We start from the raw sequence: 25,455 nt of genomic DNA, 5'->3' as shown, positions 1-25,455 counted from the left end.
TGCGGCGATATGAAAATATTGAGGTATATTTTCATACGGACTTCGATATAATTAATTGGTGGGAGGTACACAAATGCGAGTAGAGTAATAGCCACTCCTTCAACTAGAAATAACGTCTTCTGCTGGAAATGTTATTTCTGACAAAAGATGCCACCTTTTGTCAAATGATGGTGCCCTTAATCAGTTGATATTTTTGCATCATAATATGCAGTTAGGAAACCAATAAAATTAACAAAAATTGTCTTTACAANCACACATATATACATATGTATCTGTATGCCCATCTTATTTCTGCATGACACGCGCACATAGTTTTTGCGACCCCTATGGTCGTCTTCACAAAATCTACTGTGTTGTGGCTAAAAATGAAACGTACATAAGTTAATGATCTGCGTTTTCTAGCAACGATTGCCCCATGCGGCTTCCAACTGAAGACACAATTTGCACAAACATACATACATACACACCTATTCTAAAGTTACTTTGCTCTTAGCCAAGTTTACCGGCGCGCGCAGCATAAAGTGAATGAGTGATTCTCCTGTGAACGCAGGCTAATTGCTGTGGCACGTGACTTTGACCACAGCACAAAATTGCTACATTAGAAATGAATATGTATATTGACGTCAAAATTAATAGCACAAAAATCGCAAACAAAATAAGTAAAGCAAATACGCATATCCTACAGAATTAACCCAGGCAATAGTGCAACAAATAAATTCTTGTAGGTTATACATAGCTAATATAATAAAACTCAACTTTTTATTACTAACAAAAAAGTCTGCAATATTATTACAGTTTCACTCGTTTCGCTGTCATTGCCTTCCCAGTGGATTTCTGCTTCTTGGCTTTTGCTGCTTGGGCAGCTTGTCCCGCACCGCTTGTTGTATCTTGCAATTTCGAGAAGAATGACTTGGACGACTTTAGCGCGCGATGATCGTCGCTGGTTGCGTTCAACTGCAAGTAAAATGAACATTAGCTCATAGAATAAAATCGTCAAAGCAATTTAATAAAAAAATCTACTTTACCTTTTCGACATTGCGATGCTTTGTTAGCGACTTCAGCAGCTTCGCGTTCTCCTCTTTCTTTGTTGGCGCAATGCCCAGCTCCTGCTTTTTCTTGTTCTTCTCTTCTAACACCCGATTGATAACTCGTTGTTTTTGTTTCTTCTTGCGGCGTTCGCGGTTCTTGTCCGTACGATTACGTTCCGTCTTGCCGAGTAATTCATGCTTGGGACCCCGATACACTTCCTCGGGCGCTAGCAATTTAGCATCACTAACGACCACAGGCGCAACCTCTTCCATTGCCACGGCTGGTGTATTTGTTATTATCTTAGCCTCTGGCGCGACTGGTTTGGGTGTGAAATGGAAATTAGATAGCGCATCTAATTTAATGAATAGTGAACGCATAAGTTGTTTAATTTCTTTGTGCTCTTTGGATTCCTCCGCAGCAACATCACCACGATTTGGATCCAATTTATCCAATTCTTTTTGGTATTCTTTCTCATATACTTGCGCCAATGATTCCTTGGATTTTTCTTGGTCTAAAATCAATTGTTTACGGAATTCATGCGGCGACTGCACCGGCCTTATTTTGGGCTGTGGATCATCCCAGGCTTGGTCTCTGATGCGTTGCTTTATGATATCCTCCAAGCAGAGATTTGTTTGTTCAGTCATTATGGGGGCCGGGCGTACTGTTGAATCGAACTCGAGAAACTCTTCCAGCAGTGAGTTGGCTGGTCTGCTCTGGGCCTGAACCTCTCCCTTCAATTGCCAGGGCTTCGTGCCCAGCACTTCTTCTTCATATTCTCGTATGCGCTGCATCAAACGCGCCTGTCGTATTTCGAATGATGATTGTGGCTGCTCTTCTCTGGCGCCCGCATCATCTTCCGAATCATCAGTACCTGAGGAGGCGGATTGCAAGGCTTCTTTGGTGGAAACATCTTCATTACTGTCGCCATCATCATTTTTAAGTTTCTCAATTTCTCCGTCTTCCTCTTCCACTACTTCAGAGTCCTCTGCCTTCTCCTCCTGGGTTTCTTCTATCTCGTCTTCACTAGGCTCATCTTTGAAATGGTCCTTCACAGGCTCTTTCGTGCCTTCATTTTCTTCGCCATCTTCATCGAAGAAATCTTTGTATGTTGGATTAGCTTCTGCTTCGTTGTCGTCATCATCATCCTCTATTCCCAAGTCCTCAGCAAAATAATTAACCCCAGCGTCTATAGAATCTTCCGTTTTTCGCTTGTTTCGTCGCATCTCTTTGGCGTCTTCTTCCTCAAGAAATTCCTCCATTTCACTCAACTTAAAGAATTTGTCGTCCACTACAGATGAACGCAGCTTTCTTTTCTTCTTGGATTCCTTCCCGCTTTGATTGACTAATTGCTCTTCGTCTTCCTCATCATCTTCACCACTAAATAATTCATGTTCATCATCGTTCATCTCTGTTTCATCTTCACTTTCAACTGAATCCTCTTCTCCACCCTCTTGGTTCTCATCTTCATCCAGTCGCACTTCCAATTTTTCTTCGCGCAATGACAGCAGCTTGGATGCATTTTCTAATAAAGCTGAGAATACTGTATTGTTTCGTAATTCTAACTGCTGCCAGATCTGTTCCTCATCCATGTCCTCCACAAATAACTCCGGTAGTATTTCCGGCGCATTCTTGATCGTTTCATCATGTTTTACACAAGCTTTGTATGTTTTCTGCAGCAGAGATTTTATGTCTTCTTGCTTCTTAGGTGGGACGCTATAAGTTGTAGGAATTAGTAGTTTTTGTTTTTGGACATTTGGTGCATATATGGAGCACCACGTGCAATACTTACACCAGTAGAAATTGTGTCGGATCATCTGTAATTTCTTTAAATTCCTTATCAATTTCAATAAAAGTTTCATCCTCACTGAGTACGCCTTTGGTCACACTGGCCATTTTAACTAATATTTAAAATTAAAACGCTTTTAATTAGAAATTACTCAAACTAACTCCAAGTCTCAGTATATCCAGTAAACAAACTTAGCTATTTTTTTTTACCAAGTTTGGTCCCCATAAAGGACTAGTGTTGCAAGCAACGCTTTTTCGGCAATTAGGGTGTTGTGCAGCTATTTAATGTGGTGAAAATTATTTAAGCACTGGAGAGATTTATTCACATGGAATTGGAGATAGGGCTGATAGATTTATTTTAAATAAATTGTGAATCTGCGAAAATANCAAGTGCAAAAAATTGATGTAAATAAAACAGCTTCTTACACTTCCAACCATTCACAATCAATTTAAACGAAAAGCTGCCGTACCTTAAAATAAAAATAGCAAGGTGCTGCCAGATGGCTTAATATTTTGTAAAATTTTTCAATCCCAGCAGGACACTCCTAACATAAATTTTTTTGGAAGAAAGTAGAAGGAATCGTTGTAGACCTCAACTTTCTGCATGCAACATTTATGGACATAAATAAAGAAAAAAAGGAAGAATTGGCGGGATCGATTTATTATAAAGCATACCTCCCATTATAGACTTAACCCCAAAAACGCCTTAAAAATGCAATAAAAAGTGTTCCGATGAATATGTATTCACGTTGTATATGAAATCTATGAGTGCTTTGTTTTCATAAGAACCTACAACAAAAATAATAAAAATAAAATTTATGGAAAAACGGATCGCTTTAAGTGAATATAACTCTCAATTAGTTTTACTTGAATGCTTACTTCTCTAGATTTTTGTTGCTTTTGTTTCTTGGACAAGAATTTTTTTCGAGCGAATGTGATCCGACTGCCATCGCGATTTATCCAGCCCTTCATGAACAGCTCTTTCTAACTCAGAACTTCAAAATATTTTGATTTTCCTAAGCCTTGTAGAAAACAGCTAAAGTTTTCTTGAATTTTGGTATACGAATAACTATAAAGGTATCAAATTGGAGGAATAACCTGGCGATATGAGGACGTAGTTCTCTGCCATCAAAATACAATCAATTATCAAACTGGAGGAATAACCTGGCGACATGAGGACTTAGTTCCCGTTCCCACGACAGTCGGGTCTACGTAACCGGAACGAACCAGATTTATATTTGGCCAAGGACTGTCACTCCAGCAACACTCCCCAAAAAGTCTTTGGGGAATTTGTATGCTGCTACAACAACAACAACAACAACAGGACTTAGTTCGCAGCCATTCAAATACAATATATATATATTTGACATATAACCAATAATTATTAAACTAGAGGAATAACCTGATTACTTGTGGACCATTAAAACACAATACACAATAATAATAATAATTGATATAAATGATAAAGAATTGAAAATTATAAGACGCATGATATAAATATTAGCAGAAACTTTTGCACGTGGTTCTGGCCCTCAGTGGTATTACCATATGTGTATCAGTGGAGCAACGTTTGGACGCATCAATGGAATATAACATATACATATGAAGATATATATTAAAAGCAGAGGAATAACCTGGCGATGGTGAAAAGCGGCCAACCTACCCAAAGTCAAAAAAAAAAAGAATTTTGGTACATTCCGAGTGGGCATTTTGGTAGAAAAAATATTTTTGTCACGGCAACTCTGATGATCAAAAACTATTGCGATTTTAGCTGTCAGAATTTGTTTGTCCAATTGGCGTCCTGAAGAAAAGTTTGCCGGTACATAGAAAGTCCATACAAATCCCTGAAAGAATATGGAAAAGAGCGTAGTCCTATTGCTGGTGCTTGGTGGTATCGTCCGCTATTACCTACAGAGTTTTCATTCGATCGGTGAACGTGTGGAAGTGTCCACGCCTATTAACTCATTCAAGCGAGGTCAGTCAGATTCACTCATCTAATATTCATTAATTTGTTATATTTCTCCACACAGTGCAAGAGGGTATCTATCTTTACGAAAATGGTATTGATCCGTATGCGGGTGATGTAGTGCATGAGCTGCCTGTAGTGCTGGTGCTACTCGTGCGTATTTTTGGATCCGTATCAAATTTTATGCCGTTGCTTTATAATGTACTTGATCTGCTAACAGCAACGCTACTATACAAGATGGCGAAAAAATTCGTGAGCTCTAAATTATTAGAGCAAAGAGAACAAAAGTTTGAATTTGCACGCGATACAGAGGAGTTACAGTTCCAAAAGTCCGACATGGATGTAGTCCCGCGTTGTGTATTACTCGCATATCTATTCAATCCATTGTCATTGCTCAGTTGTGCTGGGCTAACATCGACGGTATTTAGTAATTTTTTGTTAGCGCTTACCTTATACTTCTTGGTGCATCGCTATCTACTGCCTTGTATATGCTGCTTAGCGCTGGAAACAATGCGTAACTTATATCCGCTGGTACTAATAGCGCCAGTTGTGTTAGTCTTCACACAACGTTCAAAAGCGCCTACATCCAGTGCCATAGGTGTAGTGGCATTATTTGGTGCAGCCTGCTTCGCTATCACTGGCGTTAATTATGCTTTAATGCAAAGCTGGAACTTTTTAGATGCCACACTGGGTTTCATGTAAGTGCCGGATTTCTTTTCTTACTAACCATAATATTTAGTATAAGCCATACTTTTCTCGTAAACAGTTTCTTCTATCGCGATCTGCAACCAAATATCGGTCTTTTCTGGTACTTTTTTACGGAAATGTTTGAACATTTCCGCACAATGTTCCTCATCACATTTCAAATGAACGCTACTGTCCTTTATCTTGTGCCATTGTCACTTAAATTGCGCAAAGAGCCATTACTGCTGGCAACCGTGCTCATAGCATTAATGTCCATATTCCGTTCGTATCCTAGTGTTGGTGACGTCAGTTTCTACTTAGCACTTCTGCCGCTGTGGCGAAGATGCTGGAAATGTAAGTGTAAGAAAATCATAAGAAATTTTCATATAATAAAAACTCTTCTTGCAGTCATGGCGCATAATTTCGTAGTGTTTTGCTTCTTTGTGGTCACCTTATCAATGATGCCGGCCCTTTGGCAATTATGGATTTATTCCGGTTCAGCAAATGCCAATTTCTACTTTGGTACGACGTTGGCTTTCTCCACCGGACAGGTAAGAATAAAAATATTTTTGGTGAATATACATATTTTTGATCTTCTACTATTTTATCCACAGATATTTTTGGTCACCGATCTGTTGTTTGCCCATGTAAAACGTGATTTCTGCCTACGTAATGGTTTGAAAATTTATGTCGATGGCAAGGAAGCAAAAATAATTTTAGAATAAGTTACTATTTTTCCTAATGTAACCAGTACTTAAGCTGTCTTCTAAATGTATCAATTGCACACTCCACTAGTATTGACTGCATTTATTAGCTAAGAAGCAAGTAAGAGTATTGGCTGCAAGATTATCAAATGTTGGAGTGCGAGTATGAAATTTCTAGAATTAAAAAAACTATCTGCAATGCATTTTATGGCTGTAGTATTGGAACTTTGTAGTACATAGAATGTTTGATTTAGCATTAAACAAAAAGAAACGAAAAAATTTAAACTATAAATATTCCTTATTTTATGTAATTGTATGTACATTTTTTTGATAGAGTAGCAAATTTCAGTTGAATCCATCACCACGTTGTTGCTGTAGTAGCAACAAGAATTAATCATTCAAGGCTTTTCTATACGCCTCTTTCGCGAAAGGAGGCGATGCGGCTTACCGTCGTCCGTCTAGCCGAGTAGCAGTTTGTTACGAATCAGAGCGTTCTTGGGTTGTAAGTTCCTGGCAATGAAGAATATAGCAAGGTGGGAGAGACATACAGCAATCTTCTCCAAAGGCTGTCGTGGTTTGGCCCGTCGACAAGATGGTGGAGTCGGACGTTAAGTCACTAAGGTAACACCAGAGAAGATTGAACAGCCCGAAGTCTGTCACTCGCACAGATAGTTGGTGACCCACCTGTTCACCTGTAGCATGGTCGACTGTGCCGAAGGCTTTCGAAAGATCATTCGCGACTACCCTATCACTAGGAAATTTTTCCATTGTTTGCTGCAGCTTAGATTTCCCTACTTGTATAGCGTATTAGTGTTTCTTGGAATCAAATTTGATATGATATACGTGCTTTATACTTGTCAGTGTATGCGAGGAAGGTGATGTCTGTGTGTGGTTGGAGCGATGGTGGGTTGTAGAGGTACTTTGGTACAGCAAAAGTATTTTTGATTTCACGAAAAATCAGACTACGATGGATTCCGTGATAGCCGTGATTAGCTCCTTACGTTTAAATATCCAAATGCTTTCCCCTTTTGGGTTTGGTTTAATAATTTATTGCATAATTTATATTAACATTTCCTCATTTCTCACATTTGATTCTTTTGATTCTATTTTTATGATTTATAATTTAATAAGTTATAATAGATTTAGTAGTAAATATGCATAGGTGTGGCTCAAAAATTTTTGGAGAACAAAATATTTTTAGGAAATTATATAATTTTGCGTGCTCTCTGCCTAGCGTCGTTAAATCATATAGTAAAAGTGGCCTACAAGGAAGTAAACTACTTTAATTTTGAATAAAGAAAATTTTCCTGGTTTGGCCGTTCTTTGTGAGCACATGAGTCTAGCTTAAAGATATTTAGAAGGAATATGCTTTCATAAAAATTAGTAGGATAGAACGTTTTTGTTTTTTTTTTATTACAGGAGCTTGATTATAACGATTGAACGAGAACAAGATTAGGTTTAGCTTAGCTTAGTTCATTCTTTTATTTTTTTAATAGATATTTTCATTTTTTTTTTTACGTATATACCTATGCGAATGCGTTAAGTTGATTCATTTTATTTAGCTTTCATATGTATATGGGGGTTCATATTGTATTTTGTATAACTGCCAACGTTCATAATGGGGCTTACTTTACTACTATACTGCTCTCAGCGTCCATACTTTTTAATGCACTATGCTTTATAAATTTATAATTTAAATATGTATGTATTAAGATCGATGTAATTCGCAATATGTATTTATGTAATCATGATTCTCATTTATTCGTTATTTATGTATGGAGTTAATAATTGATTGCAAGTTGTGAATGTGAATTGAACGTCTAGTACTACTTCGCTTTGGGTGTAAATACTTACATATATACATACATACGTATGTAAGTATTTCTGTGTGTAAGGTTGTATGTATTTGGCTAAAATCAACTAAGGTCATGGTTATCGTCTTTTTCGATAGTTTCAACTATAACTAGCAACGAAAAAAGTAACCAACAAGAGTCATCATCCCTTCAAGTAAATGCAGTATAGCATTAGGATGCAATGTCTAGGTTACAAATGTGTTTCAAGTTCATGTCAATGTAGTGCATGTGGATGTATAGTAAAAAAACCTGTAAAGTTTTGCTTCTAATAGTTTATATATATGCATGTATGCATTAACAAATAATTTGCGTATATCTAAAAAGTTTGATATTCAATTCGTTATATGTGTATGATAGTTCAATCCATTAACAGCAATAATCGAGATTATGTGTACAGTACAACACTTATCTGTCACCTTTTTGATTAACTTACTCGCTTACATACTACATACAATCTCATGAAACGCATTAATTGTATAAACTTAATTGCCGAATATGCTCCACTATTACTGGACACGTTGACTACTGTTGCCGTGTTTGCTAAATACATCTCCAAAGTCCGCAGAAACAGCTAATTGAAAATTCTCTGAATATTTGTTTGATTATTTATTCATAATTACGCTTCACCTCTCTCCTTACGTTCCTACGATGTTCTCCCGTCCTCTTTCCCAATGGCATTGCAATTGCAAGACATAATTGACAACGTTCGTCTCTTCAACTACCACGACTATCAACCATGCAGCCGCGTAACTGACGCTAACGCCCGCCACTCCGTTCCAGCGCGCGTTATCTCACAAACGCATTAGCAGTTTACCAAATACAATTTGTTTTTGCGCAACATTCTTGGATTAAGCAAATAAAACACTTCGCATGCTGCGTGTCTATGCTTAATCCAAGAATGGGTTTTGTCATACTGGTCTTTGCGGCACTGGTGTCGCTGTTGTTGCTGCTGCTGCAGCATTGGCTGCTGCCACTATGACGTCCCTACCAAGTTTGGGTCGTGTTGTTGGCGGTGGTGGCGGCGGTGCTCGTCGCATACGTTGCTGCAGGATACGTGGCAGCTGAGGGTGTGTCTTTTGCGGTGCTGGCGGCAAAGGCATACCGCTTGGTATGTGCTTGCCCATCGAGGAGGTAGCCGATGACGAGCCTGATGTGCCCGACGCTGAACTTGTGGAAGCGTGCGACGTAATCGAGCCACCAGGTGGTAATGTTGCTGGCACTGCAATGGGATGTGCTAGCTTTAAGGGCTGCGCTGAATAAGACTCCTCCTCGGCTTCGGATGTAAGCGAATTCGTATCGGATGGCGTAGGTGAGGGAGATGGCGGCGATAGCGCCTCCTGTTCTTGTAAGAATACACGAAATCCCTGAATTGATTCGTTGAGTGCCCATAATTGTGAGAGTAGTGAAAGATCTAACTGCCGCAAACCATACATTTCACGACGCAGTATGGCTAGTTGTGTGTCCAATGTGCTAGTACTGCTACTGCCACTCACACTGCCTCCACCCATCGAACTCGACCCGTTGTCGGTATGTGTGTTTGTAGGTGTATGATGACTGCTGTGTGATGAAGATGCGCGACTGTGTATACTTTCTCGATCGCTTAACGACTCCTGCGTTGACGATAGGCTGCCGTGTCGATAGTGGTTGCGCGTGGCTGCCGCCGATGTGGACGGTCCCAAAAAGAGATCCACACTTTCGACACCATGCAATCCATGGTGGTGGTGATTTAACGGCGAAGCAGTATTCGAGTGCGTTGCGGATGAGTTTGCCGACGAAACACCTGCAGCTGCTGTGCTCAGACTTTTTGGCAGTGGTGGCAGGCCCGGTAAAGATAATTTATTCAATTCGCTATCCATTTCACGCTCTCGTGAACGTTCCCTTGCTAATCTCATATGCCGTTTAAATTTTAAATATCTATATAAATTTATTGTTATTAAATTTGCGCGTTTAACTCGCATTCAGTATTCATTTATGACTTTTACGAAATTTTTGTTGCAAGCCAACGTCCGGCGTTCTTAATGTATATTAAACTTCCAGCTTTGTCGGCACATAGGGCACTGCTTATTCATAGTTTGCAAATTCAACCACTTTACAATGCAGTGCATATGAAAACAATGAGAGCACACGCCCCACACTAAAGGACAATCGTCACCAGGTAGCGAACACTCCGGACAGGTACCTAAAACAAATGGAAATTAGTGTTAGATTACTTAACCTGATATTTAATCATTATTGGTTGCATATAATATGGAGCTCCGCCACTTACTCTCGAATGACATTCGACAGATGCCGCAATTTTCATCATTTGCGATCCATCGCCAAGTTGCTACTCCAGTCCACGATTTAATTGTTAGTTTCATTTTGCAAACATTAGGATCATTGATTAAAACAAATGCAAAGTACACAGCACAATATTAATTATTATGTTTATAGGCCAAAAAATAAAATTTCAACAAAAATTTTCACAATTTTTGCTCTGGCCCTTTTTGTGTTTTCTGCTTTTGATTTTGCTATAGTGCGGCGAAAATTAGGTAGGCGAAAAACAATAGGTTCATTCCTTATCTTTTTGGACTAAAATCTGAAAAGTGTCAAAATGCCAGAGCGTAAGCAAAATGCGCTCACTAAAAGAGAGTAACAGGAAAAGTAAAGGAACGCAAAAAACCAAATTTTTAGTCCAAAGAATGGCAACAACAAAACTAACGTCAAATAAGAACAGAAATGTATGTACAAAACACATTCACACAAGCACAAGCACAATAAACACTTGCTATATCAATTATTTTTTGCCTCCTTCCAATTTCAATTCACTTCTTTTACTTTTTAGATTATTCTCACTTTTTGCGTATTCTTTAATTTCCGTTAATTTAAATTCAGTTGAGTTTGACACTTTTCAGGATTTTGCCAGAAAAAATTCTTCTGACTAAATCTGACTACTTCGGACTGATGAGAGTCGCTCTCACTGACTGTTGCTCTCTCATTTTTGCTGTCATTTCCGAGTTAAGGAACGCTTTTTGGACTAAATCTGACTACTTCGGACTTTTTCTGACTATTTCTGGGAGATAAGGAACGCGCATAATATAATAGCAAAATTCGCTATACGGCGAAGCGAAATAATTGAGAGCTGCCAGAAGCATAGGATAGAAACAAAAAATAAGAGTGTATTTTAAGACTTCACACAAAAAATTTGTTGAAAAATATGGTAATTCTCTAGGGTGGGGTAGCAACCCCTAAAAAGGTGCGGAAAAGTCGGAAGGGGTACCAAACGACGCGTTTCGGCTACCCTAATAACAATGCGGCGGGGGGGCCAATATTATTAACCATTTAAAAGTTATGAACAAAAAACTTTTGTTAAATTTCGTTGTATTCTATGGGCAATTACACCGACAAAGATTCACTAAATCACCTGTTCTCACTTTTTAAACACTATTAAAATATATAATTTAACTTATTTATTAAAGAAACACATAATTTTATCAACCTAAGATAGATTATTTTGGGGTGGGCTTTAGATTGCTAACCCCGGAGTTCAGCATTAAGGAAAATATGGGAGGTAGATGGGGGTCTCATAGTTCCCTGTATGAAGTTTCAAAGCGCGCAGCTTTATAGTTTTTAAGTAATTTGTTATTAAAGTTTGTAATTTTCACCAACTTGTATTGGACTATTTCACAATATATAATGCACTTTCCACTAAATTTACACGTTATTTACACTCAATATATGCGCAGCTAGAGTGTGCACGTTCAAACAAATAAATACTTTTAGTATATTACAGCTTTTTTATAAAAAATTGATTGTTGTTTAACTTTATGAGAGTCCATGCAGAATATGTGCAAATTGCAGCAGGACTGTGTTGCCATATCTAAAAAAACCAAGAGGGTAAATCAAGACCAAAAGAAAATACGATTAAAAGTAAAATACGATAAGGTTCTTTTGTTCAGATAAAAATAAATAGTAGGGGGAGCAACACAGAAAGAGAATTCTACGTTGTGAGGGTTATAATCCCTAAGTGCGGCCAAGGCCTGCCTACGCAGAAAGGTGTTCTCAAAAGGTGTTCGGCCCCTTTTCTTTGGCAACACAGAAAGGAGAATTCTGCTGCCTGAGGGTTATAATCCCTAAGTGCGGCCGAAGGCCGCCTACGCAGAAAGGAATTCTACGCTAAAATACTGTGGACGAAAGTAAAAATTATTATTTATGTTTTGTTTTTGTTCCACAGAGATTTGTGACCCCTTTTAAAGGGTACCACATAAAAAAAAAATGTGTTAAAAATGTGTTTCAGTATTTTATGGGGGAATATTACCCCAACCCCCTACTATTTATTTTTATCTGAACAAAAGAACCTTGTCGTATTTTCATTTCAATCGTATTTTCTTTTGGTCTTGCTTTCCACTCTTGGTTTTTAGATATGGCAACACAGTCCTGCTGCCATTTGCACATATTCTGCATGTACTCTCATAAAATTAAACAACAATCAATTTTTTATAAAAAAGCTGTAATATACTAAAAGTATTTATTTGTTTGAACGTGCACACTCTAGCTGCGCATATATTGAGTGTAAATAACGTGTAAATTTAGTGAAATAGTCCCATACAATTTAGTGAAAATTACAAACTTTAATAACAAATTACTTAAAAACTATAAGGTTGCGCGCTTTAAAACTTTACATACACCCCCTTTAGAACCCCCATCAACCCTACACACTTTTTTTATAATTATTTTACATTAATACAATTTTTGTGGGAACTATACAACATATATATAAAGTACGTATACCAAATTAAAGGGAATCAAATTTCCTATTAAATGAGATCAAAATCCATTCATTCGTTTTTGAGAAATCTTGATTTAAAAAATTGCTTATTTTGAACTTTAAACTTTGATAATTCTTGTTGTTGTTTGCCCAAAAAAAGAAGTATACCGTTATACTCAGCTCAATCATCTCTATCGATTCCAATTTTGTTTTTTAAATTTGAGATTTGGAGCCCAACTGCATTTATGCCATAACTTGCTTTACGAATTTAATATTAACCAATTAATCACAATTAATTAAATAAAAACACCTTCAAAATTACGCGTCTGACTTTGGTTGCATATGCAAGTTAAATGGCGGAGTTCAGCTGTCAAACTCCAAAATATGTAAAAGAATGAGAGACAAAAGAAGAGAGGATATAACCCAGTAAGCATTAAAAATATACAAAGGTGTTCTCTGCAAAAGGTGTTCAGCTCCTTTTTTTCGCAAAATAGAAAGGAGCATTCTACAGCCTGAGGGTTACAATCCCTAAGTGCGGCCGAAGGCCGCCTACGCAGAAAGGTGTTCTCTGCAAAAGGTGTTCAGCCCCCCTTCTTTTGCAACACAGAAAGCAGAATTCTACTGCCTGAGGGATATAAACCCTCGAAGGGCCCTCCCCCTCCGCCTTCCACCCCAAAAACAATGTGAGCGCTACTAAACATTTCCCCATGCACTCTCTACTGGCTATTTTCTTGAGTACGGGAACGATTTCTGGGCCATTTCGTGCATCCGCGGGAACCTGCGTTGCGTTGGGGAACAAACGCGTTGAGTACTGGAAATAACCTATTATATCAGCCTCAAACTAATCTACACTTTTCGAAACATATGCCCTTGATTTGACGAACACAATTAAATCTGGGACAACTGAATTTTAATACCAGGCACGTTACACCAAAATTAAAAAAAATGGACTGAACTCTTTTTAGACATGCCCAGCAGCCTCAACCAGATTGACTATTCTGTAATGACTTTGCCACAATGCATAGTTTGTCGAACGGTTATATCACATGCGGACAGATTCTTCGGACACCACAGGGGAGATTCTGTAACCAGTTAGCTACAACTTTCGAATCGCTGTCGCAGTTGTTGACGATTGATATGAAAAACTACTGGTTACAGAATCTCCTTCCAAGTTCCTAGTATTTTTGCAATCGCCCTTGTGTTAAAAATGTCAGAGGGTCAAAATTTTTTAACCGCCGTTTTCACAGTGATGAGTTACCTCACATTCACAGTACTAGTTTCCAAACCACCTCTTCTTTATATTGGTTTACGGGCGGGCGATCTAAATGGACAATATCCAGCGTCGCGTTGCTAGTACGGATGGAAAAGACCAGTTTCCATGCCGAACCGCTCTATCAGCATCCACTGGGCAGTTGGAAAGTACTAGTTTTCAGTATCTTAGGGCCAGTTTTTCAGTGCCAGTTTAAACTGAGATTAAGTAAACTGAGTTTAAATTGAACAGCTAGCTGACATTTGATTGGCTGATCTTAGTTTAAACCAGCCAGATCAGGCGTTTAAACTGAGTTTAAACTACGGCCGTGCACTGAAAAACTGGCCATTAGAGTTAATGAAAATGGCATCTTCAGGGACTTAAAATATTGATAAAAGCTGGTCAATGGCCATTCGCCTGGTCCTAAGGCTCATTAATAAGTTCTAGGCAGTGGTTACTGGAAGAGCTTCAGTCTATTAAAAAACATGTTGTTCTTGATCTCGCATCCGTGCTCAGACTGAGAGTGGTGAGTTTGAGAACGAGAACGCCGCGGGTGCTAGGGCCGTTGGGTTGGAGGCGCACGCGAAAAGATTTTGGATGTTGTGACAATCAAGTTTGCTCTCTGGGCAGATATTTTTCACTTCTGAGCTTCGCCGAGGGGAAAGTCTGCGAAACCACACCGAATGGAGCTGGACTAGGACGCTCTTGGCCTTTTTCGGAAGCTTATTCTGACCGTAACTGAGGCAGAGTAGCGCTGGTCTCCCGTAGCAGCCGAAGCTTCGATGACGACATTCATAGGACGGGAGTCTCGGTTGGTGGTGACCTATTTTCTATGAATACCAATGATCGTCGTTATGTCGTCAGGTCCAATGGCTGGATAATGTATGCATATCTGGCCCGCATCCATATACTTGAAAAGATACCTTCTAACGTGACTGGGCGGAAGTTCTTCCTCAAGCAGAGGTCTGTAAGGGTATTCACGACTGTGACATCACCATGACAGCCTGTTCTACGCGCCGGAATGACTTGGTGTTTTTCCCGAACTCGGCGAACGTCATCATTCGTTTTTCGACGACAGCCGATCTTATAGCACTATAACCGTCGTTGCAGTTACTAAATCTCACATTGTCTGCATCTCGATGGGCATTACAGATCGCTGCTTTATATTGTGCCTAATTCATCGGAAGGATTATTCTGCAGTCGTACAGATTCTAGAGGCGGATCATTTCAAAGCGGAACATTGTTGAGTTGGTTTCTGCAACTGCATCCTACGATAACTTACTTCGAAAGCATGCTCTTTACCCGCGCGCATTTGGCTTTTGTTGTGGAGCTGATGCTCAACAACTTGAGCTGACAGCCTCTAGTCCAACATATAGGTGTCGTGATATATACCCTTGTCGATGGCTTTGAATAGCTAAGCTGGAACGTTATCCGTCCCCCAGAAAATTTCTCCACTGCGACTGGTGTGAACGGCCTTTCAACTAGTTGCTTCCAATCAAGTTGGGGGGCAGCCAACTAGTGATTCAACTAATCCATGATCCAACTACACAAGATCTGACAAGATGAAGCAAAAGAAAAAAGTAATTTTCTGCCTGACGTTTGTAATTTCGGCGCCATTTTATTTTCTGTGAAAAGTAAACAAAGAATATGAAGACGAAGCATAAAGAAAAAAGGCAAGCAATGTTGTGCACATGTTTGTGCTAACCAATTTATTATTTTTGTACGTGTTTTTGCATCCAATCACCGCGCACTTGATTTTAATAACATTTGCACAAAAAATCACTGAAATAAACCACCGACAAAATTCACATAAAGAAAGAAGCGAAACAGAAATAGCAAACTTCTAAATTACGAACGTCACACACTTTTTTCTCAATTGCTATTACAAATGGTTGCTTCTCAACCGGTCAGATCTGTTCTAATTGGTTCATGCAACTAATCGCCTCTAAAATTGCCTGTAAAATCGCCACATGTGAACACGATATTAAGGACTTCCACAATTGAATTTTTTCACTACTGGCATCGTTGCATTAGATGCGTGGTTTTTGTCTTCACTAATTTGACAGTTAAATCCGGCGAATAGTGCAAGAAAAGAAATGTCGAAAATGTAAAAATAGTTCAAGTTATTAAACCCATTACTTAATTTAGTGAATGAATAAAAATCATTAAAAATGTAACGAAAATAATGCGCTGCAACAGTTAATTACCACGCGCTGGTAGCAAGCAAAATTGTTGGAGTTTTAACTACGGTAAATTTTTTGTTACACAATACATGCAATGTGATGGCTAAAAGAAATTTGTCAAAAACCGGAACCCGTTTGAAAAGCAGTTACCTATACCAGTGGATTCGCAATACCGTTCACAAAGTTTTTAACCGCCAAATATGTTAAACGCCTTCACCTTGGCAATCAGTGATGATCCTTGAAGAGGCTAACCACCTTTTTGTATGAAGCATCGAAATCTCCAGTGTTGTCATGACTTTGTTTGCTTTTATTTTTTGTACACGAAGTGCGCGACTACAATTTATATGAAACTAAAGTAAAACTGCAACAAAGTGATTTCGCAATAAAGATTGCATTTTGCGGTTTTTAGAATGCAGTTAAACATGTGTATGTGTGCGTTCAATTGTGTTGCTGATTGAATAATAAATTCATTCGTTCTCAAGTTATTTCGACATAAAATTGGAATTTTTTTGTTGTCACTCTTGTTTATCTGCCTACTGCTGCTGTTGCGACTGTCATTGATGAAAATGGTGTGGATCAACTCTTGCGCGCGCATAAAATCAAGCTAGGTACTACTGGCGTGTAAAGAAGGGGCATGGCAGCTGGCTGAACTGATCAAGTGTGTATTGAGAGATGTGGAGAAGGAGAGAATTAATTACGCAGGCATTGGATAAGCAAAACAAGGTACTTGTTGTTCTTGTTTTTTTTTTTTCCTTTCCTACTGTCGGCAGCAGTTGCAGCTGGATGTGATTTATGTATTAAATATGAATGTGTGCGTGGTACATATGTATGTATATATGTATGAACATGTTTAAAAGTTGAGGTGACCAGATTAGCTAATTTTCATGATCCAATAATACAAGGTGTTATCAGTTGGCAACTTCTCGCTCTAACTCCGCCATATTGACTGCCTTACGTGAAACAGTGTTACTTCTTTAACTATTCTTTGCCCATTAATATAGTTGAATGTTTTTAATTTTTTCTCAGTATACACACTTTGTTTCCTTAAAAAGGTATTTTATCTTATTTTATTTCATTTCATAACGAATGTACTATAAAAAAGCAAATTTAGTTTGGGAGAAAATGTGAAATTTTATATTTTTTCCCCCGATGGGGATTAATTTCTTTCCGTTTTTCTTCTCATTCTACTGAGCTAAGGCAGTGCCAAATCGAGCTGTCACAACTGATACCACCTTGTATTATTGTATCATGGCTAATTTTAGGTTAACTATTTCTTTTATGTGTAAACATTATAGCTCTGGGTAAGGGTAGAATTTGCGTCAATCCAGCAGACATTTTCTGGACTAGTTCAGGATCATATAGACCATTTCGGGTCTAGTTCGGGATCATTTCGGGACTTCTTCCGACCTATTTCAAAACTAGTTTGGGACTACTATGGGACCATTTCTGGAGAAGATCACGACTTTCTCGACCTTTTCGGGGCTTGTTCAGAACTATTCAGGACCATTTCGAAGCTAGTTTGGGTTCATTTCGGGATCTGTTCAGGACCAATTGATGCTAGTACAAGAATAGTTCGGGTTCATATCGGGACTAATTCGGGACCATATCTAAGGGTCTTTTCTGCTATACCGAAAAAATAACCTGATGTAGTTCACGCACCTATCCTAAGTAAGCATCTCTGCATAGCAAACCCACAGCACATATTTGGAGGACGAATACTTAAGTCAATTACATGACACCATTCTAGGAAATCGTAGATATGTATAACCTTGACTTCCAGAACTACCCAACATTAGTTTATGCTTGCTGAAACAGCTTATTATTTACATAACTAGGCTGTGTACTGCTTCAGCTGAAAACAATTTAACGACAGAGACCAACGATTGCACGGTGATGGACAGGAATTAGAATATTGAAAATCTTAGTGAAAAAACATTATCCTTTACGATTTTTCCCAAAAAACAAAGCAATCGCCAAAATGCTACGCAATGCCTACACCACTCCAATCCGAAGTAGCAACACCAAATTCATAATCGTTCTTCTGTCAAGGGAAGATTGGAAAACAGACGCGGTCAGAACCACAAGATCATTTCATGCCGGCACGGATATTTCAAAACCTGACAGCTAGCTTAGAGTTAATGTTTATGCTGCCTTCGCATACCTGATGATTGCAGTTTTTTTCTGAAGGAACCGATGTGTATTTGAAAAGGCTTATCTTTGATGTATTGCGTAATTGGATCCACATTTACAAGGACAGCCTGGAAACAAGCTCGCTGACTACAAAAGCGTCCACTGAATGTTCCCGTACTCCTAAGGAGATGGCCGAGACATTTCATACATATGTTACCTGGGTTCCTAGCTACAGAAACATCTCAGGAAAGAATGATCAGATTTCCACAATACTTTGTCCATCCCTGAAAGGAATGATGACTAAAGACGCTGTCTAATAGATTGCCGCAGAAGACCCATTGACTGGAATGGAGGAAAAGCTCAATGTTGTACTCTATGTATTTTGGAAAATATTTCCGTCATATCTTGTCAAATTTGGTTTGGAGACCAAAGGGGTTCCTTCTTCAGTCTAATTTTTCGTGAATTTGGCAAACTAAATGCCCTGATTTTTTCTGATAGCACAGTCCTGAGCCTACTACTTATCTAACCTAAGCTATAGCGACTAAGTAAAACGAACAAATAATGTCTTCTTATGTAAGGTGATTCAAGGATGATGCAGATCTTTGACAGCAATAATTTGTGATATGTTAATTTTTTTATTAGATAATTTCTTCTACATGCGTTCAAGCAAATTTAGTCATTGAGCGATAGTCGGTTGAACAACGCGTAAAAATGGTCGTTCTGCAAAATTTGATTTTTTCGGTCAATAAAACCGGTCATCTGAGTTAATAATTAGCTGTTTGGAGTAAAAATTCGAAGAAAGTGGTTTGGTGCAAAACGTGAAAACACCTTTGCGTCTTCGTACAGGTCATTCGACCGAAAATATTTAAGGTGTGGAACAAATTTTAGACCAGGCCACGACAACTTCAATTCGTCATGGCGCCAATAAATTTAATCTTTCCCACAGTACCGCTCAGCGAATTTTAAACAAAAGTCCTATATTTACACGCCTACAAAATTCAATTAACACAGGAGCTGAAGTGCCGCCTATTTACCAATTGGATGCTTGAACAACAAGCAGTTGACGCCGATTTTTCAAAAAACAAAAACAAATCATCAAGAGCGATGATATACATTTTAACCTAAACAGATACGTTAAATGCACAACTGCCGCTTTTAGGAAACTGAAAATCCACATACCATTCAAGAAAAAACTATACCAATAATCCCGAGAGACCGATTCCAGAGCTGAAGAACGAAATAATATGCGTTATAAATGATATAGGTCCCAAACTATGCTAAAATGTCGTGGCAAATATTGATATGCGCATCTTGTATTTGCAGAGGAGCACTAAGCGGATATTGCGTTTCATATATAATTGCCATAGATTAACAAACATGTTGACCTAAAAAGAAGCCATTTCGATTTAAATTTTTTTGTCCTTTTTTATAAGGAAAATCTGTGGTCTTATTGAATCATCCTATATGTATTTCATTGAAGCCCAATAATTTTGAGGGGAAGATAGATAGGCTTTTAACTGCAACGTAAGGGTCTATTGTACCCTCTGCTCTTCACAATACTTCTGTTAAATCTAAGAGCCATTAAAACTCCAAAAGTGCAGTGGGGAGTGAATGTGTTCGTACTGTGGCCTAAGTTTCTCTTGCGTATGTATTTGCATTCGATCAGAAGGTTAAGGTTGTCTCTTTGGTCGAATCGCAGATGTGGAATACCCCTATTTCTACAGCGTCTTACAAGATTGCCTGTGAGTAATCTTGTTTTCTCCTTTAGGATATTGATTAGAAGTTGGGACGTTTTTTAAGCTATATACCTCAACTACTTAGACACTTTGCTAAGCGTAGTCCTGTTTTTCTCTCATTGCTCTTCTTTCACTTCTGAACACTTATTTGATCGCAAGAATGGGCTCAGTCCGCTATCTCATGTCCCTAAAAGATTTTATCGATGTTTTTGTTGGATTGGTGTTAAGCGCCATTTCACTCGAATGCCCTTTCGTTAGTTTCAGGCCTCTTTGAATTGTACATAGCGCAGAGGGCGCCCTCGAGCTTTCCGCTAGCTATTAAGACAATATCATCGGCAAAGCCTTGCCGCGGGTCCCATTTTACAAGGGCAGCGGGACTAGTACTACACTTCGCTTGTTGGCATTCCCTTTTAGGCTTCAGATGACCCACGTTTTCCCCCAAATTCGGTTTTGCACATGTAAGGCTACACGATGGTACTTATTCATCTATCTGCCCACTTCCCTGATGCCATTTAGACCACGCGGGATGCGGTGTTACATCCTCATCTGACTGGAACTGGCCAAAGGCCTAATAACCCAGCGAGCAGTACGAGGGACGTTGGATTATTTTGAATGGTATAATGCCCCCGAGTGGATGGCATCAGTCCAGTTCTGTTGAAGCATGGAGAGGGGCTGCTACTTGCCTACTTATGTATGAGGGACAGTCTACACATACCCAAGGTGTGGCAAAGAGTCCGGGTTATTTTTATCCCGAAAGTAGGTAGAAGGATTATTCTCTTACTAAGTCTTTCAGGCCGATAAGTCTCATTTCCTTTATGAAACTCCCTGACAATGGCCTCCCCTACCAAGGGTACGGAGACGACATAGTGATCATTGCTAGGGGGAAGGTCGCGAGTACCATCTGCGACATAGTTCAAAGAGGTCTTAACCTGGCAAAGAAGACAGCTATTGTCCATTTTAGCAGAAAATGAATTCCCAAGGGGATGAAGAACTTAGCCTTGGATGGAGTCGCGGTCAATGTTGTCACAAAAGTTAACTCCTGCGGAGGACTCATGTGGAGGCGGTCACTTCCAAGGCTACGAGAGCGGAACAGGGATAAGCTAGGCTCCCAGCTGCCAATAGTGCTATTTCCCAGAGATGATATGCACAGAGTAGTGGTCTTCGAAAGAAGCTTCAAAGTCAATATATACAGCAAAGCGACCTGGAGTACCTATATGTTTTAGGGACACATCCGCACTCTGCAGTGGTATGCACACAGCTCTAAGACCCCTGAGGGTATTGGAGCAAGCGTATATGGCCCTAGACTGGAGCTGTCAGTAGCCTTGAGAACCTTCCAAAGCACATTTCAAGCGGAAGTTTATGCCATCATTCGTTGCGCAGAAATTAACCTTCTTAGGAAATAGCGAAGGGAAAGGGTACTTATAATACGCGATAGTCAGCTGGCACTTAAGGCTCTCTCATCCTTCGAGGTCAAAACCTCTTTGGTTCTGGAGTGCATCGAGAAGCTTAATGCTCTTTCTGAGCAGAATGAGCAGCTGATCAGCCAGCCATACTGGCTGCTGCCTCGACCCCGACCCCGACCCCTACCCCGGGCTCCAGTACGATAAAGGAGCCCCTCAGAAAGTGAAAAGTAAACAAAGGGTACTACAATGGCGAAATATCACGCGACTTTGTCAAGCCAAGAGCTTTTTAGGGGAGTGGGCGTTACAATCTAAAGAGATACAAGCTAATTATAAAACTCCCCAAGGAGAGGATAAGAATTATTGCTGGTATTTTTACGGGTCATTGCAGGCTTAGATGCCGAAGAAGGAAGAGGTGCTTAGGACATTAATGGTCAAGAGAAGAGCATATAAGGATTTCTTGGAGGGATTTCTTTGCAGTCAGTATGCATCTACTTTATTTCTTTTTCTGGCCACCCTAATGCAGCCAACAATATCAGCGTAATTCGTATGATTTTTAGCCAACTTCCGAAATGTCGATCAGAAAATGCTAGCGATTGTATTAATGACAGGTAATATCGATGCTGACGGGATAGCCGGCGACGACGACGATGACGCCGACGACGACGAAAGCGATAGCGGCAACAACAATAGCCTATGTCATAGGTATGTAGACAATCAGCAGCCAACATTTAGCTCCAGCTCCAGCTCAAGTGATCAGCAATCAGTCGACGACGGCCAGTTAGTAGACAACTGTTGAACTCGACACATGTGTGACGGTCACGCGAACGGCGAACAAGTTATTGTGAACGGGAGCGATTGGTAAAATTAAAGTAAATAAAAAGAACCTACTCGACGAAGAAGTGGACAAACGAGCGAACGGTAGCGCGAAACGATTAAGCTACATATGTATATACATATTATCCAGGCAAGCAGTTAAGCCCCAAGTGTGTTGAGGTGCCCGTGCCCATCACAACCCAACGTATCTGGTCTGTCTGCCTGTCTTGTGATCCGAGCGACGGTAAATAGCAAACATACATACATATGTATGTACATGCCGACAAATTTATGTAGTGCAGTACCTTGTGCTGAAAATTTTTAACCACCGTTTTTTCGTGTTTCTTTTTGTGTTTTACGCAAAAAAAAACTACATATTTAAGACAACCAGTTAAGGTGTTTACGTAAAATCGAAATATGTATAGATAAAAATGTGATTAGAGTTTATTGCGACAATTGAAAATTTATGTCTAATCACACTTTGATAATTTCAATTATGGCTTATTGCCGCTCTGGCTGAATTGTAAATCAAAATCACGATATGTGCATACAATAGACACAAAAAATGTAATATATACTATATAACTATGTAAACACAAATTTACTCAAATGCGGTGGAAAAAACTACGAAATACACAGCAGTTCGAAGGGAATAGTGTACAAGTGGCACGTCGCGAATCAACCGAATTTTCAAGTTGCTGCTCCCCATAGCCAGTGCACAATTCGAAAAGCTGTGGGCTGTGGGCTGTGTGAGCTGCAGACGATAGCCAAAAATACATGGACGTAATAAAATTAAAAGTGGCCAGCAATCCCAGGAATGCTAGCAACAGCTACGACGGGGCGGGAACGACAACAAGCGGCGCACAGTGTTCCACTTTGAAGGAATAGGGACAAAATCAAATAGGTATGTTATTATCCCGAGAATAGAAAGAAAGTAAAGATAGTAAAAAAAAAGTAACGCTATTTTAAAGCTTTTGAGGTGGATAACACAGGATCACAAACACCTCTTACTCTGCAACACAAAAAGGACTATTGTGTACTAGGTCGGGTCAATTTGTATGTACTAGTAATTCTACTAGTAATTCTAAGCAAATTTGTCGAACAAATCAATTTGGAGTTTACCAAATTGCGAAAATAGGCTTCTTAGCATTTTGCTGTAGTGTCGTAAAGAAGTGCTTAAAATTTTTATAAAAATATGCTATAAGGTGTTTTTTTTTTTTAGTGTGAGGAATCCATTTCTTCCTCTTATATTTTTCTTAAAACTTCAACCAGGGGGCGAAACAGTGAAAATTTCCAAATTTTCTTCGAAACCTATTTTCGCAATTTGCCAAACTCCAAATTAATTTTAGACCAATGGTTTCCTCGACAAATTTGCTTAGAATTACACGTCGAATCCTCCTATGCTATACGCGCATAGTAAAAAAAAAAAACGACCCGCCCTAATGTGCACCTTCTTACAGTTGGGTTGCGGTTTAATCCAAACCTGGTGTCCGTTTGACCCCATCAGGTCAGGATCAAGGTCAATTCAAGGTCAAACACACAGAATCTGCCCTTAATGGACCAAATATAACAGGTACATGTATAGCGGTTTTCGCGGTCCGTTTAATCTGTTCAGATCATAATCAAGGGCAAATCAAAGACACGTGATTTGGGTTCAGCGACCAATGAAACTTATGTATGTAAACACTGACCTATTTTTTAGCGATAATTTTTTTTTTTACTTTGACCTTGAATTTCCCTTATTCGTGACCTGATGGGGTGACAAGGACACCGAATTTGGATTCAGCCACGTTTTGCAGGGTTAGATCGGTTTGTGGTGCTGTGTAATTCAGGAAAAATTGTCTTGTTGGATTAAACTATTACCTTGAGCTTTAAAATTACCCTCAAAAATGTACGGGTTTGAATTTTTTTATATTTTTGGTCTAAAATCAGTTTGCAATGAACTTTTTAAAAAGTTGTTTACACAAATTTTTGCTTTCCTTGCGTCAAGAAAAACATTTCCATGGTCTGAAAAACACAAAAAAAAATGAGTTTTTTTGTAAGTTCATGCATGCTGTTTTTAGGCGAAAAAATTAAAACTTTTACTTTTGGGGTCAAGGTAATTTTTCTTTTAATCAGACTGTCGAAAGAAATTTTTTCTATATTTTATTGTTTTTTTTTTTTTTTGTTTTACCTAAAAACAGCTTGTAATGAACTTACAGAAAAAAATTTTAGCGATTTTTTTGGTTTTGCAACAGTGGAATAGATTCATTCCAGCAAGCGCAGCAAAAATATGTGTTTAAAACTTTTTAAAAAGCTCATTGCCTACTGATTTCATAAAAAAAAAATAAACCTTAAATTGTTGAAGATCATTTTAATTTTTTTCTAAATTCTCTAACTCAAACGCTTTAAAATACAGTTACATTTCTTGCGCTAGCTCTTCTTGTTCTCGAGAAATTTAATTTTGTTCCTTTTTTCCAAACCAGAACACCGTGCGGCGCCGACGGCAAAAATAAAAAAAGGGGGAAAAACATCACTCATGCGGTGAACGCCTGGCCTGCATGCGTTTGCTGCATTGCTGCCGCTGCAGTGTCAGCAAGTTCGCATTTTTATTTAGCCAGCCGATGCAGTGCGACTGTGTTGTGTGTATTGTTGTTGTTGTTGTTGTTGTTGACTGCCGCCGCCCCATGAAGCGATTGTCAATCCAAATTGTGTTGTTGTGCGTCTGACAGTTGAACCAAATACGACTAAAATGTACGAAAAAAAAAAAAAATTAAAAAAAATACAAAAAGCGCGCGCGTATAAAAAAAATTGAATTCACAACAAAAAGCTGCGCAACTGCGCAATGCAAACCTCAGCCATGCAAACATAACATTGCGCGCACGTTCGTTCGTTCGTTTGTTAAGCGTTGTACTACATAAAATTAACAAAAATTAAATGTGTATTACATACAAAAAAAACAAAAACATGCTACCCATTGAAAATGTGCTTTAATTAAAGCGCTTCACCCATTTGTGATTCGATACATCAAACATAACTGAATTCGAAAGTTGCCGCCAGCAAAACAAAACACAAATAAACAAACCAGCAAAATGACTTGAAAATGCGTGTTGTCAGTGTCAGTGTCGCTTGCCTGCTTTCGTTTTGTTGTTGTTGCAGCCGTTTATTTATTTTTTTTTTTTTTTTTTTTTTTT

At 38.9% G+C, this 25,455-nt stretch overlaps 4 protein-coding genes across 14 annotated transcripts in view; 2 read left to right on the top strand and 2 right to left on the bottom strand.

The window, feature by feature from the left end:
* Positions 1-323: 323 nt before the first annotated feature.
* On the bottom strand, positions 324-3,283 carry LOC108359967 (U3 small nucleolar ribonucleoprotein protein MPP10). The gene is made up of 4 exons (XM_017612082.1): positions 3,205-3,283; positions 2,819-2,981; positions 1,026-2,742; positions 324-954 (listed from the first exon to the last, which is right to left on the bottom strand). Exons 2-4 carry the CDS (start codon positions 2,920-2,922, stop codon positions 790-792), a joined length of 1,986 nt encoding a protein of 661 aa, XP_017467571.1. The 5' UTR covers positions 2,923-2,981; positions 3,205-3,283; the 3' UTR covers positions 324-789.
* Positions 3,284-4,548: 1,265 nt separating this feature from the next.
* On the top strand, positions 4,549-6,256 carry PIG-U (phosphatidylinositol glycan anchor biosynthesis class U). The gene is made up of 5 exons (XM_017612076.1): positions 4,549-4,789; positions 4,845-5,478; positions 5,547-5,818; positions 5,873-6,015; positions 6,079-6,256. The coding sequence occupies exons 1-5, from the start codon at positions 4,669-4,671 to the stop codon at positions 6,187-6,189; spliced, it is 1,281 nt and encodes a 426-aa protein (XP_017467565.1). The 5' UTR covers positions 4,549-4,668; the 3' UTR covers positions 6,190-6,256.
* Positions 6,257-7,194: 938 nt separating this feature from the next.
* Positions 7,195-10,542, bottom strand: LOC108359965 (anaphase-promoting complex subunit 11-like). Of its 3 annotated transcripts, XR_001847024.1 has the most exons (3): positions 10,288-10,542; positions 8,649-10,200; positions 7,195-8,592 (listed from the first exon to the last, which is right to left on the bottom strand). XR_001847024.1 is itself a non-coding variant. In XM_017612077.1 (2 exons), exon 2 carries the CDS (start codon positions 9,977-9,979, stop codon positions 8,930-8,932), a length of 1,050 nt encoding a protein of 349 aa, XP_017467566.1. In that variant the 5' UTR covers positions 9,980-10,200; positions 10,288-10,542; the 3' UTR covers positions 7,195-8,929. The 3 variants fall into 3 exon arrangements, 2 of the variants coding, with proteins under 2 accessions (XP_017467566.1, XP_017467567.1); XM_017612077.1 differs by having other exon boundaries at positions 7,195-10,200; XM_017612078.1 differs by lacking the exon at positions 7,195-8,592 and having other exon boundaries at positions 9,937-10,200.
* Positions 10,543-22,221: 11,679 nt separating this feature from the next.
* LOC108359962 (uncharacterized) overlaps positions 22,222-25,455 on the top strand; it is a 68,426-nt gene continuing 65,192 nt past the window's right edge. For 3 of the 9 annotated variants that reach the window (XM_017612073.1, XM_017612071.1, XM_017612068.1), the window contains exon 1: positions 22,222-22,338. The gene's annotated coding sequence lies outside the window, so the exon portion shown is untranslated. Of the gene's footprint in view, positions 22,527-25,455 lie in introns of all 9 variants that reach the window. The other 6 variants (XM_017612070.1, XM_017612067.1, XM_017612066.1 and 3 more) reach the window with 3 other exon arrangements.

Source organism: Rhagoletis zephyria, unplaced genomic scaffold (genome assembly GCF_001687245.7).
Source record: "Rhagoletis zephyria isolate East Lansing unplaced genomic scaffold, Rhagoletis_zephyria_1.1 Rzeph_scaffold_00496, whole genome shotgun sequence".
Classification (NCBI taxonomy): Eukaryota; Metazoa; Arthropoda; class Insecta; order Diptera; family Tephritidae; genus Rhagoletis; species Rhagoletis zephyria.
This window is presented reverse-complemented; position numbering and strand designations above follow the sequence as displayed.